General features: G+C 48.0%; 2 protein-coding genes and 1 long non-coding RNA gene across 3 annotated transcripts; all 3 read left to right on the top strand.

Annotated features, from left to right (window-relative positions):
• Positions 1 to 883: 883 nt before the first annotated feature.
• Positions 884 to 2,412, top strand: LOC130524707 (uncharacterized). Its single transcript, XR_008950188.1, has 2 exons — positions 884 to 1,740; positions 2,199 to 2,412. It is a non-coding gene; the product is annotated as an uncharacterized LOC130524707 (long non-coding RNA).
• Positions 2,413 to 3,320: 908 nt separating this feature from the next.
• Positions 3,321 to 7,259, top strand: fads6 (fatty acid desaturase 6). The gene is made up of 6 exons (XM_057031048.1): positions 3,321 to 3,610; positions 4,700 to 4,866; positions 4,965 to 5,145; positions 5,298 to 5,485; positions 6,268 to 6,447; positions 6,522 to 7,259. The coding sequence occupies exons 1-6, from the start codon at positions 3,361 to 3,363 to the stop codon at positions 6,669 to 6,671; spliced, it is 1,116 nt and encodes a 371-aa protein (XP_056887028.1). The 5' UTR covers positions 3,321 to 3,360; the 3' UTR covers positions 6,672 to 7,259.
• A 409-nt stretch (positions 7,260 to 7,668) lies between these two features.
• trim16 (tripartite motif containing 16) lies at positions 7,669 to 13,977 on the top strand. The gene is made up of 6 exons (XM_057031037.1): positions 7,669 to 8,619; positions 11,042 to 11,137; positions 11,697 to 11,930; positions 12,040 to 12,211; positions 12,500 to 12,595; positions 12,843 to 13,977. Exons 1-6 carry the CDS (start codon positions 7,777 to 7,779, stop codon positions 13,448 to 13,450), a joined length of 2,049 nt encoding a protein of 682 aa, XP_056887017.1. The 5' UTR covers positions 7,669 to 7,776; the 3' UTR covers positions 13,451 to 13,977.
• Positions 13,978 to 14,034: the final 57 nt, after the last annotated feature.

Raw genomic sequence — 14,034 nt, 5'->3', positions numbered from 1 at the left:
CGCAGCGTTTCCATCCCCTACCTGTCTGGAGTCTCGGAGAAGTTTAGGAGGATCCTCCAGAAACACGACATACCGGTTCATTTCAAACCCAGCAACACTCTCAGACAGAGGTTAGTACACCCAAAGGACAAGACACCAAGACCCAAACAAAGTAATGTCGTTTATGCTGTACAGTGCCAGGAGGAATGCAAGGAACTGTACATTGGGGAAACCAAACAACCTCTCCACAGAAGAATGGCACAACACAGACATGCCACCTCTTCGGGTCAGGATTCAGCAGTCCACTTACACTTAAAGGAGAGTGGGCACTCCTTCGAGGACAGCCAAGTAAGGATACTGGCCAGAGAAGACCGCTGGTTTGAAAGGGGGGTTAAGGAAGCTATCCATGTTAAATTGGAGAAACCATCCTTGAACAGAGGTGGTGGCCTGAGGCACTTCCTATCACCCACATACAATGCAGTCCTCCACTCCTTCCAACAGCAAAACAAACATTCACACCATTCCAGGAGACCCAGTGACTCATCACCATGTGACCCAGCAGACAAAGGGGAGACACCTCAACAGAAACTAGGTGAACGACCCGACCAACGACCCTGCTAACGACTCTCAGGTGACCACCCGGATCATTAGCATGCAAATGGTCCACAGGGGCTATATATTTTCAAGCTCTCGCCCCAGCGACTTCAGAACTGAAGAAGCCTTCTGGATAGAAGGCGAAACGTCTTCAAGAGAAGAAACCCAGTCCAGTTGACAGAGAAAACTACCTTGGATACAATGACCTGGATGACTGAGAATTTACACAGACATTGTAATGAGATGTTGAAATTAAAAAATTATTATACACATTTTTACAACATTGGAAAACTTTAAGAATGTTTATTATGTTTTTCTTCCTACAGAAATTATATTAAAACAAAAAACTTATTCACACCACCTTTTTCCATTTTTTATATTTTTGAAAAAGCTCCAGGAGGCCACTAGGGCGGCGCTGAAAAGCCGCATGCGGCTCTGGAGCCGCGGGTTGCTGACCCCTGGTCTAGGATAATAACTACAGAATTAGTGAGAATAAGCTCTTTCAAAGAGGTAGGTTTTAAGTCTAATCTTAAAAGTAGAGATGGAGTCAGCCTCCCGTACCTGAATAGGGAGCTGGTACCACAGCAGGGGGGCCTGGTAGCTAAATGCTCAGCCCCCCATTCTACCCCTAGAGACTCTGGGGACCACAAGGTCGTTAGTCTCAGGGAACGTACTTTGGAAGCTAACTAATTAGAGCGCAAATTGACAGAACTACGTGATCGGGGATGCGTTTGGGGCCGCTGCACGTGACAAGGGGAGCATCGCCAGGAGCGAGCCTGTGGGTCGGGCTCCCAACGTTCGTCTCCGAGGACATCTGCCCCGTCGCTCACTGAGCTTGGATGAGGACAGTATTGGCAGTGCTTTGAGCCTGCAAGAACGGAATGCTCAGGAGTTGCCCTGGGAGGAGGTAGACATCAGTTTGGACGGGGACTTGGAGCCAGAGAACAGTCCCCTGGAGACCTTCCTGGCCTGTCAAGGCCTCAGTGAATTCATGCAGATCTTCCTGAGGGAGAAGATTGATCTGCAGGCTCTCCTGCTGTGCTCTGATCAGGACCTCACCAGCATTCACATCCCGTTGGGCCCCAGGAAGAAACTCCTGGAGGCCTGTAAGAGCCGCCTGGACACTCTTGAGGAACCAGATACCATTGAAGACACGGAGCTTTAAAGGTGAGCTTAAACTAACGATGGTCGTATAACTAAAACTGTTCTGTGGAGTTTCAATTTTGCTTTCATCTTTTTAAAATCTCGACCTGAAATTGGACCAGTTTTGTGTGTTTGGTTGATGTAACGTGTCACTTCCTACCGCTGGTGCTGCGGTAACAGGAAGCAGAGGTCTGGTACTGATTCTGTACATGAGCAGCTCGCTCAAACAAAAAACAATTTTCGTAATTCATAACAGTCAGAATCTGTCAGAAGAGTTTCGTGAAATAAATGAGTCGTGTAAATGGACAGAAACGTCATTGAACCCTTTTCAATAATGTAGTTCCTCCAGAATTTTCGGAAATAAATGGCTCCATCTAGCGGCGGCAGTGGGGACGTGACACGCTGAACTGCGGGGAAAGGATTTATGTCTGTTCATTCAGTCATTTTTAAGGTCATTTATTTATGTGTGTTTTCACATTAAGGTGTACCACGCTGCTCCATGTAGTGCTATTACTCTCCATGAGGTCAGTGAACGCACCACAGAGTCCAGGAAACTTGGAAGAAAGAGTTTTGCCACAAATACAAACGCAGGAACACAACATGTGACGTGTTTGTATGATTTCTTACATTATGATACATTGTATTCACTCATGTCATGACATTGTTATTGTTTTAATAAATATATTTATTTGGTGACTTCCTGCTTTTTCATTCACTGTTAATCTGCAAACACTGTCGCAATTGTGAAAACAAAGGTGTGTGTGCATGTGTGCGTGATAAGGTTGTTATCTCGGGTTCCTGTTGGACATATTTAATTTCAAATCTCTCCCACTACACTCACAGTAACTTATAATGTGGAAAAATGTAACATCTCATCAGAAAAATGTATTGCTATCGAGTTAAATTTAAAGGTCCTTTAACTATGCAAACGTGTCATTTTGTTGTTTTTACTATTAGATTGAAGCCTTCTTACATCTCCACAGGTAAATATTGATATCAGTCGATGGTGTTCAGAGAGATATCAAGAGTGTTGATATTTGACAACTTTAGGGCTGAAAATCCTCATATTGTGAGGACTTTCTTCATCAAAGTTGTGTTTTAGATGTAATCAGAGCGGTGCGACACACTGGGGTTCTCAGGTTCTTGTGTTCGCTGCAGAAACAAGTGTGTTGATCCGTGCACTTAGAGATATCAATAACTTTATTATTATAGGAGATGTGTGAGATTAAAACAGAGACGTTATCATAAAGTGGGAGGATTTGCTGACCTGCAGTCAGTCCATGGACCTGGCGGCCATGGCAACAGTTTGGCTTTTAAACATTCATCATTGTTGAATATTTTATGATTCAGACGTGGGGCTGTGAGAAAATGAACCGGCTTGCCTTTCTTTAGGGACGTTTCCCTGAGTGTCGAGCTGAAGCGTTGACCTTCAGGACTCCTCCGTCTCTACAGGGTGGGGGGAAATTTGAGAGAGGAGGAGCAGGCAACTCCTGCTGTTTTGGAGTCTTCTCTCCCAGAATCAGACTGATCCGGAGTCAGCTGACAGGGGGCGAGGAGGAGGGGCTGCGGGATGGGGGCGTGGCTTTGCTGACAACCTTTGGACTTTCCACTCTGCAGTCAGGACGCGCAGGGACTGGGAGTGAGATGGGTGCAGGCATGGACATGGAGGATAAACCCGAGGGGGGGACGGTGAGGAGCAGAAGGAGGTCAGGAAACAAGGAAGAGACCGGCGGGGGCCGCCAGAGGAGCCAGGGAGGAGAGGAGGTGGAGAAGGAGTCCATGATGATGGAGCTGACGAGGCTGGTGCAGAAGACGGTCAAGGAGAGCAGCTGGTGGGAGAGGAGGGGCATCGACTGCAGCATCCTGGCAGCAGCGTTCCTCTGTCTGCCTCCGGGTAAGACCCCAACTTCAGCAGTGCCAGTTGTGTGTGTGTGTGTGTGTGTGTGTGTGTGTGTGCGTGTGTGTGTGTGTGTGTGTGTGTGAAACAGAGACAGAGAGATCCAGGTCACTTCACGCTTTCATTCATATTTAATTCAGGTTGAAGGACGTTGTTCCCACGTCTCAGGCTTGGACGTTTGTTCCCTCAAACTTTGGTGTTCAGCGAACTCTTATCTGGGATTATCACCAGTGATCTCGCTGGAGTTCAAATTCTCCTCTGACCCTGACGGATGTCACTTATTGATCGGCCTTTCAGCTTTTCCTGCCAGTGTTTGTGCTTCAGTAGTGGTCTGTGTCGTTGGCAAGGCAGGAACACCTGACCTGCACCTGACCGGCCGAACCTCAGGACGCCTAATCTGTAATCTATACACGACGGCCTGTAATCCATACTGTAGTGTTTGGAGTCCGAGTGAGGCTGAGGAGGCGTCTCCGACTGTTATCTTCAAATTAGAGACGAGGATGTCCAGGTCACGGTCTTATTGTGAAAGGAACAAAGGAAACACTGTTGCAAAATAAAAGCCTGGAGTTAGAATTCAGATATCACCTTGAGACAGGAATGTGTAAGTGATGAAACAAGCTTCCGTCTCTCGACGTTGCTGTGGCAACCGTCGCTTAGGCTGTTACCCCCCAAATTTGGCTCAGGATCAAAAACCTCAGCCAGAAAGGCGGATTATCGTCCAGATCTCCATTCATGGTCAAATCCACCTGATCCTGGTCGACCTTTTCAGGTCTAAGTTTACACTCGTGTGTGGAGCTGTTAGCATCCCAGTCTCAGTATGTTCTGACATGCTAAAGTACGTGTTTCCCATCACAGGTTTACAAAAGATAGCAACAATGTTGAATGTTCAGCAATGTGGCCACGAGGGGGCAGAAGATCCGCGTTTAACAGGATCGCTTGTAGTTTGCTCTGTTCTCTGACCTCAGGGGTCCCTCAGGGGTCCCTCAGGGGTCTGGTCTTGATTCACTTCTGATGTTCTGACATGACCCTGACTTTAGCCTCATGGGGTCACTCAATCAGCTAAATTAACTTTTCTCTGCCGCGCAGCCTTCCTCCTGCTGGCCTCCTCTCACCTCTTCTGCTTCTTGCTCGGCGTGATGATGATGGGGGTCGCGCACGCCGTCATCACCACCAAAGGGACCCACCTGGCGAGCCACGGCGCGCTGAGCGAATCTCAGGTCTGGGGGAAGTTCTGGGCCGTGTTCTTCATCGAGGTGAGACAAAGATCTAAGATTTTTCTCAATAAAAGTCCCCAGACTATGAGAGTATAAAATGCTCTACATACTAAAGAATGATGCTAATTGGTTTCCAGATATGCGGCTCTTTTTCGTCTAACGTCGGCATCCAGGCACACATCAAGATACACCACGCCCACACGAACGTGATCGGACTGGGAGACTCCAGCATGTGGAAGGTCCCCTTCCTTCCCCGCTTCATCTACCTGTTCTTGGCCCCTCTTGCTGTGCCCGTCATCACCCCGCTCGTCGCTCTCAGTAGGTTTCTTGACTCAAATATTTCATCAGCGAATGTGATTCTCCACGCTGATCTCAAACCTTCTAGCCCGGTTTGAGCTCCCGTGTGAGCTGCCCTCTCTCACCCAAGTGCGAGTTTATTCTCATACGTGTGTTGAAATGTTGGTTTTTAGCTTACCTCAGAGGACAGCCGGCAGTTTGTGTGCTCAGGACCATCCTGATGGTGTCGCTGGGCCTGTACTCGCAGTACTGGCTGCTGATCCACGTCTCCGGCTTCCAGTCACCCTTCACTGCTCTACTCTGCATGCTGGTCTGCAGAGCCATGTTCTCAGTGCCCTACATACACGTCAACATTTTCCAGGTGAGGAATACCCGCCAGGATGCTCTAGCCGCAGCTAAATGCTAACAACCCGTACAAACATCAAAACATTGACAAGGAAAACACACAACGCTGCCGCAGTCTTTACTACACACCTACTGCTAACGTGCTAATTTGTGAGACGTAGAACAGGAAATATGGCAACAAGGTTCAAGCTATGCTGATTTGGACCGAATCCATGATATTGAGATGTGTTTGTTGGCTCTTGATCCCAGTAGACGTGGGTAGGACTGTTCCCCGGTTGGAACTCATTGTTCTGATCAAAGCTTGTGAAAGTGGATTAGAGAACATGGGTTCTGATGTGAGGACCGGCAGGAAAATGTGTTTGTTCTCTCCGGGAGGTCTCCTCGTCTCCTGGAGATGATCTTGGCTGCTGGCCTGAAGTCGGTATTCCGCCTTTTCTGACCTTTGCTGGGGGAAGCTGGCGTCAGTCCCACCGTCATCCTGTAAATAATCATCCTGTAAATAATCAACTGGTGACCTTTAACCTCGCTGGAGAACACGTCCCTTTCAGCCTCTGATGTCAGCGTCAGAGTCCCACCTGCTCTTCAGCGATGTAGTCCGACTGGTTTATTAGGTGTTACCTTAAGACGCGCAAAGGTGCATGTGGTCTGCGTCTGACCCGGGACCCGATGTCCCGCCATGATGACAGAACCGAGAAACCTGCGCAGACAAAAGCCACCAATAAAACTTTATTGCTCATTCAGCCGTTCATGTTAGACCAAGTCAGCTCTGAAGGCTCTGTGTGTGAACGTTCTTGGCAGCATATCGGCCTCGACATGTTCTCCCCGACCCACCGACCCAAAAGGATCTACCAGATGAGCCACGGCGTCCTGAACCTGCCCCGGAACCTCCTGCTGGACTGGATGTTTGGACACTCACTCATCAACTGCCACGTGGAGCACCACCTCTTCCCCCAGCTGTCTGATCACATGTGCTTAAAGGTGCGACTCCTCGATCGCGATCCGCTCACACCTCCCCGGTTTCACCTCCTCTCTCTTTGTCCCGCCCCCCCCAGGTGAAGCCAATCGTCTCAAGGTTTTTGAGTGAGAAGCAGCTCCCATACCTGGAGGACAGCTACCTCTCACGCCTTCAAACCTTCTTCCACAGATACCAGGAGCTGATGGTGCTGGCTCCGCCCATCACCGAGCTGGTCGGCGTGCAGTGAAAGGGGAGCTGCCTCCTCCGCCGTCAGATATGCGGACGCCTCCGCCTCTTCAGTAAGACTCAGGACTGTTAGGAGTCGATAACGTGATGATAGCAAATCAGTTCTGATAGAATTTTAATGGGTACATTATTTGGAGGTAGAGCCTTTGATCATCAGCACTGGAACTTCAACTGGCGCGACTGGTTTTCTGTTGGGATCAGCGGGAATTTAATCAGGCAAACGCCAACGGGGACGGAGCTACCGTGATGACATCGCTGCGATGACGTCACTCTGACGACGTCACTGCGAGAATAGTTTATCTTAAAAGAGATTAACGTAGATTAATTAAACTGAGTTAAAGAAAACAAATCTGTTACACTAATAGAATAAAGTCAGTTTATAATCTGTGGTAGATTATTAACAACTGGTCCTCCAGTACCCGAATCATACACATCTATCCCGTTAACTTCCCCGCTTGTGTTTCCCTAGCAACGTGATTTGGTGCCGTTCCTTTTTTTTGCCGTCGCCACGGACGCCAATGTGTCTGTTTTTTTTTTACCAACTTTATCCTGTTTGAATAAACCTCTGCGTCTTTCTGCCCAAATCAAACCGGCTTCTGTTTTTATTAACAGGCACCACTCTCGTGTTGGACTTTGGGATTGTTGCCACCGGGGGCAGCAGAGTCATTAAAGCAGCTTTTCTTCCTCTCTGGTCTCTGAATTGAGTTGAGCAGAATCTGAAGAAGCAAACTAGAAACCCAAGCAGAACCTTCAGGCTTGTTCTGGAGACCGAGGCTGGAAGGATCCGTTTCCAGGACATTAGATTGTTTCTCAGTCTGAAGTTGTTCTCATTTCCCCCCCAGAGTAAAACAGGATCCAAACAGATTCAAAAGCAAAGGAACTTTCAGCCGTTCTCCCATTGGCTGATCTCACGTTTGTAATCACATGACCAGCTGTGAATCATCTCCTGGATTGTTGGAGGACGTCACACTCAGCTGGTCACATGGGCTGCTCCAGTTTCGCTTCAGGATCCCGTTGGTTCAGGTTTTCTGAGCTCTTTCACTGGTCTTCGTCTGATCTGGGATCAGTCAGGAGCAGATCAGTGATGGAGACAAATGTAAACTTTCATGTTCATGTTCAAACAGGCTGAACGTCTGCACGTGATCCTGGTCTGTGCTGCAGCTCCACCCTGTGGTTTCTCCTTTCTTTCAGGAGGAGGGCGCTCCTTGTTGGGTGTAGCGCTCTTCTCTGGGGGGGGCGGGCCCAGAATGAATCTGTGGGCTGGGCTGACCTCCTCTAGGTGTGGTTTTTCAGGCTCTTCTGATCAAAGAAGTGACAGAAAGTGGCTGATCCAGTTCAGAGAGACTGGAGACATGGCAGAGGCAGCAGCAGAAGAGAGCAGCAGACCCTCAGATGTGGACTCCATGTCTGATTTCTGTCTGGGAGACAAAAACAAAGAATGTTCTGAGTGTTCAGTCCAGAGTCCTGTCAAAGCTGAACCTGCTGAGGGCCCCAAACTCAATGGAACAGAAACCATCAAAGAAGAATCTGGTGCAGACTCCAAGGCAGCCGAGGAGACCCAGATCCCGGAGGATCTGAAGGAGTCCGAAGATGCCAAGAAGCCTGAGGATGAACCGAACGAGGAGGTGAAGGAGGAACCTCTGGGCCCCGATGATGTTGTTTGTGATTCCTGCATCGAGAACCCCCGCAGGGCTCTCAAGTCCTGTCTTACCTGCCTGGTGTCCTACTGCGAGGCCCATCTCCGGCCTCACCTGGAGAACCCAAAGTTCCATAACCACCGGCTGGTGGAGCCGCTGCAGGACATCGAGAGGCGGACCTGCGAGAGCCACAAGTGGCCCCTGGAGCTATTCTGTCGCGCCGACAGCTGTTGCATCTGTCAGGACTGTATGGAGGAAGATCACCGGGGCCACAACATGGTGACTGTGGTCGAAGCTCGCCAGCAAATAGAGGTGAGAGGGTCGGGATGGAAGGTCATGGATTCGTAGTTAGGTGGTGGTCCTGGAACTGGAATTTTATCACTCAAATCAGGTTTTAAATTATCCAAAATGATTTTATTCACCTTTAAAAAGATCTTAAAGATCAAAAAGTTAATTCATAAGTTTCACGTCTACAGCCAGTCAAGTTTTTCTAAAAAAAGAACGAAGCTGCCAAAAAATCAGCTGTTTAATCAAACATCTGTATGTTCTCCAAACTCCTCTGAGGCTTGTGGGCAAAGATCTACGCTAACTTTTCCCTCAGGTGGTTTTTCCGCCTCTAAAGTGATCATCAGTGATTGATCGATCAAAGGAAAGCCGGTTCTGTAACGTGAGCTCCAGGATGAATCTGAAGGTATTTATAGCTTTGATGGATGGAACCTTCAGCACCAGTGAGTCAGGGATGAACTGAACCTTCCCACAATGCAGCACTGATTGCATTAAAGACAATCAGGGCAACAATTCAAACAGACTATCCACTTTAAAGCCAATTAAATCCCGTCTGGGCCACAATGTTCTTGTTGCTGTGGAAACTCAATACTTGGTTCTTTTCAGCCGCTGTGACTCGGATGACACTCGCTCTTTCTCAGCCTTTGTGACCCTACGGATCTGCATTCCCTTCCAGATTCCTGCAGCGTCCAGCCTCCACCTGTTATTTGCGGAGCTGTTCCAAAGCCTCAAAGTGCTCCATCGGAACAGAGCTGAGAGCCATCGGCAGTAATGCAGATTGAAAATGTCCAAAATGACCACAAAAGCTTTTCTTGCGCGTGTGGAAATGAAATTTTTATGCTGCCAAAATGGAAAACATGTTCATTAGATATGCTGTGGGTGGGTGGGGGGGGGGGGGGTGGCAGTGGCGGGGGTCCCACCGGACAGACGAATACTCAGGAAAACACAGAAGACAATAGAGTGAAATGACTTCCTGTTCAGAGATCATGTTCCATTTACTCTACTTCCGCACCCACTTTTTCTAACGCCGACATTTAATGGTGCTACGGTGCAACAGCAGGGGTGAACTGGAGGCCACCAGGGGCCACTGGAGGAAATTTGATCGTTTTATGGGATTCATCGTTCAGCGTGGGATGAGACCGCTTCGGCTTTGACTTTTGCTGATTTGCCCTCAAATATGTTGAATTAACCATGAAAGTGAATGGAATAATGAACAATAACACGGAGTTCTGAGGCGTGAACAGCTGTAAATGACTTTTACAGAGATATGACCTGACACTTAACAGCTGTCAGGGTTGTCATGGAGACAGACTACAGGTTTGCTCTACCTGTTTCGCGATTTCGTACGTCGGATGATAACATCTGCTCGTAAACTGGGAGCACAAACGCCCCCTTCGTGTGTTATGAGGAACGAGTAATGAGTGGTGGATGGATTTCAATGTGTAGTTCATCTCAGCGGAGAAGATCAAAGCAAACATAAAAAGCAACTGTCGAGATAAAAGCAGCATTTGAGCTAAAACGTCATCTGAGTGGTAGGAAAAATAGGAGAAATGCTCAGTTTAAATAAACCACATTATCTACATACAAATTAATATCAATCCTCCTCATCAATGCGCTGTTGTTGTTTTTTTAAAAATGTCCTTGTCTTATTGGCTTGGTTTATTCCCCCCCCATAATATTAGCTTTGGTTTCTGCATATTGACCATAATTACAGTCGACTCTTTGCCCACACAATTAGCAGCTGCTGCCACAATCTTCATCCCTCCACACGGCTCATCTTTCTCCTTCTTCATGAGAATCGGCATTTTTCCTTCTTGAGTCTAAAACAGTTGGAAACACTCGATACTGTGCAGAACGTTTTAAACCATTCAGGGTGTTCAGGGTGTGTCCTCACCTTTTCCAGAGACCTGCTAATCAGGCCACACATTAATATCACAATCATGAACTCATCAAACCATCAGGGCTGTTGTGGAGGAATCAACTATTTTTTTAAAAAACCTCAAATCAAACTCACCTTTTGACCTTGATGGTACACTTTTACTGGTGTACGGTACCAGAGGGTAATGGCCTAAATTTCCTCTGAGATTCCCAGCTTTACTCCTGGATAATGAAATTCCTGAGAGCACGTTAGGACTCTAAGGTAATATTGGGAGAATACAGGAATTTTTTGGGGTTGTTTGCTTTGAACTATCGACTTGATCCCCCATCGCATCATTTCCAGCAGCAAAAATGTTCCCTCAGAGTCTAAACTTGAGTTGTCCTGCCTGGACTTGCCTAAAGAATTCCAGAAACAACCTAGTGATGCGCTGAGGTCTGAAACCCACATGTGTCAGAGTGAGGGACAGGATGTGCAACACAGGAAGCAACATTTGTGTTGTCATGAAACACCCAGAGTGATTACATCTGCCAGCAGGAATGTGAGGTTCTAATGTTCTTCTTGCTTCCACAGAAGGAACTCAGAGAGAAGCAGGCCGAGATGGTGAAGACGGTGACGGCAGCGGAGAACGCCATCAACAAACTTCAACTCAACACGGTCTCCATCGAGGTAAACGCCGCAAGGCTGATATGGACCAGCTCGCCGCAAGTGTGTCGCAATACTTCATGCATCGGGTGTGGGCAGCTATTTTTGGCTCCAGCTGATGATGCGTTGGGTATCGGGCCCACCCACAACAGCCCGGATTGACAGGCGTGAGAGGTTATTGTTGTTGGAACATTCCCGCCAAGGGTTGCGAAGCAACTATTTTCTTAATGAGCCGAGGTTAGGGTAAACCACCTGACTTCCTGTATGCGGTGAACACGGTGCCGGAATGCCAGAAAAGATTAGTTTACAGCATAGCATCGTTAGTTGGGGCTAGAAAACAGAAACAGTCAGTCAAACTCACCAGTCAGGTTCTGATAGTTAGATTACCTGTTATCCATTAGCTCGTTAGGAACCAAGCTAATGGATTAAAGAGCAAGGGAGCCAGATGCTAATCTGGAGAGATGTTACCGCGAAGAACGGCTGCCTCTATAGTCGGCCATTTTGAATTTGTTATTTGATGTCATCTGTTTCCGAGGGAGATGCATGTCAAACAACAAATAACATCTGGAAAATGTTTCCACAGAATTCCGTGACGGAGGTACGCGGGGTGATCGAGAGCCAGTTCAACGAGCTGCTTGCGGCGGTGGAGCGGGTGAAGCGGGAGGTGATGGAGATCCTGGAGGGCGAGGAGAAGCAGGCGCTGAAGCAGGCGGAGGGGATCCGGGTCCACCTGGAGCAGCGGTGCACAGAGCTGAAGAAGACGCAGGCTCAGGTGGAAAAGCTGTCCAAAAACAAAAATGACGTTGACTTTTTACAGGTGAGTGACAGAACATGCAGAACATCAAACATCTCCTGAGGTCCATCGGTGGGAAGGAGGCTGCGTCGTTATTGATGAGTTCCCGTGTCTCTTTGTTTCCGTTCTGCAGGAATATTCGGAGTGGAAGAAAGAAGCCGCTGACATTTCCCTGCCGGGGGTCTACATCGGCCTGATGGACCGCCTTCACTCCTTCAGCCGCGTCATCGTCAACTCCACGCAGGAGATGTGCTCCACGCTCGAGTCTTCCTACCTGGAAAAGCTCAAAGAGACGTGCAAGAACGGTGAGGAGGATGGACGTGGCAGGAAGGAGGTCACGGATGTGTACATGTCAGCTGTGTGTTGGGCGTGTTCATACACGCCAAGAATGTTCTGCTGTGTGAGTCGTAGCGTGGCAACGTCATTGCCTAAACACGCTACCCGTGGGCTTCCTGGCTCACCTGTGTGTCCAGCAGAGACAGGCTGAAGGACAAACCAGCCTCCTTTTCCCACACCATCGTGCCAGCTGAGAGTTCACGCTAATGAGTGCAACTGTGATGCATTACCGGGTTCTCTTTTGTCTTTTTTTACAGACAAAATGGGAATAAAGACGACGGTTCACCAGATTATTGCAGCCAAACAGAACCTGTCTGTGCCAGATCCAGAGACCCATGACGACTTCCTAAAGTGTGAGTTCTTCAATCTGTGTATTTTAGATTGCAAATGCTCTTTAAACATTGACTTTAACAACCGTGTGTCTTTGGCTCGGCCAGCCAAGCAGGTGCTCCATACCTGTTTGATTAAAAATAGAAAGGTGTCATTGGGAAAATGTTTGAGTCAAAAGATCGTTTCACTCGCAATTTTTCTCTGTTGTTTGAAACATTTGGAGTCATTTGAAGGAAACCTCTCACCTGGTTTTTCACGATCCTTCTCCAGATTCCGCCCACTTGAGCTTTGACCCTGACACTGCCCACAAGTTCCTGCGCCTGACTGGAGAGAACAGGAAGGTGACCAACACGACGCCCTGGCAGCACCCGTATCCAGACGTACCCGAGCGCTTCGAGAATTGGCGCCAGGTTCTGGCTAAGGAGAGCTTCTATCTGGGGCGACATTACTTTGAGGTGGACATCAGTGGCGAGGGCACGCACATCGGCATCACCTACAAGAGCATCGACCGCAAGGGCAGCGAGAGCAACAGCTGTATCACCGGAAATAACTTTTCCTGGTGCCTCCAGTGGAATGGACGCACCTTCTCTGCCTGGCACAGCGACATGGAAACACCGCTGAACGTGGAGAAGTTCACCCGCATCGGCGTTTATGTGGACTACACCAAAGGCCTGCTGGCGTTTTATGGGGTTGAGGGAACCATGGCGCTCATCCACGAGTACAAGGCTGAGTTCTTGGAGCCTCTTTACGCGGCTTTTTGGTTGTCAAAGAAGGAGAATGTCGTGGCGCTGGTGGCACCGGGGGAACCGCTACGAATCAAAAGCCCATCTCCACCCACCTCACCTTCAAGTGGAGCTCTTCCACCAGCCGAAAACTAATGATCGCACGCAACAAAAGACTTTCATTAAATAAAAGTGTTCATCATCTCAAATGTTATAGTCTCTTTTTTCCCCCACAGCCTTTGAAAAAAATGTGAATGTTTGTGTGGGACTGTTTTTCATCACTGTGAATTAAGTTTTTCTCTGTATAAATAAAAGTGATACCTGAGTGGGTTGTGGTTAGAAGGTGTGAGGGTCTGGTGGTGGAGCTGGTTCTGAGATGGACAGGCGACTGGGGTCATTTGGACTTCTGTTGTTAAGGGTTTGGAAATGGTGGGCCCAACTCGTGGACTGTAATCTGTATTAAGATTATAGCAGTGTCATCATTAAAAAACAAAACATGGGATTAGAGAGCAAAATTAGGAGCTTTTTCCTGTCTCAGTGGACACAAGATGGGAGTAATTGTTGGAAAGAACGTTCACCTACTGGTCAATGTTCATGTTCCTGAATAAAATCTGTCTTTGAAGTTATTTAAAGTGCTACGTCAGCATGTGATGCTAATAAACAACTATGTTTGCTGGGCAAAACATTTAGACGTTTCATTTCTTAAATGATATAACTCCTCACCCAACTATTTCTTAAAC

Source organism: Takifugu flavidus, chromosome 1, assembly GCF_003711565.1.
Source record: "Takifugu flavidus isolate HTHZ2018 chromosome 1, ASM371156v2, whole genome shotgun sequence".
NCBI classification, from domain to species: domain Eukaryota; kingdom Metazoa; phylum Chordata; class Actinopteri; order Tetraodontiformes; family Tetraodontidae; genus Takifugu; species Takifugu flavidus.
This window is presented reverse-complemented; position numbering and strand designations above follow the sequence as displayed.

Excerpts from the sequence above, each read along its gene's own strand:
- fads6 (XM_057031048.1), top strand. The coding sequence starts at position 3,361 with ATGGGTGCAGGCATGGACATGGAGGATAAACCCGAGGGGGGGACGGTG. Across the intron at positions 5,486-6,267 it reads TACACGTCAACATTTTCCAG|CATATCGGCCTCGACATGTT; the intron begins GTGAGGAATACC and ends CGTTCTTGGCAG. Across the intron at positions 6,448-6,521 it reads CTGATCACATGTGCTTAAAG|GTGAAGCCAATCGTCTCAAG; the intron begins GTGCGACTCCTC and ends CGCCCCCCCCAG.
- trim16 (XM_057031037.1), top strand. The coding sequence starts at position 7,777 with ATGTTCATGTTCAAACAGGCTGAACGTCTGCACGTGATCCTGGTCTGT. Across the intron at positions 11,931-12,039 it reads ATGACGTTGACTTTTTACAG|GAATATTCGGAGTGGAAGAA; the intron begins GTGAGTGACAGA and ends TCCGTTCTGCAG. Across the intron at positions 12,212-12,499 it reads CAAAGAGACGTGCAAGAACG|ACAAAATGGGAATAAAGACG; the intron begins GTGAGGAGGATG and ends CTTTTTTTACAG.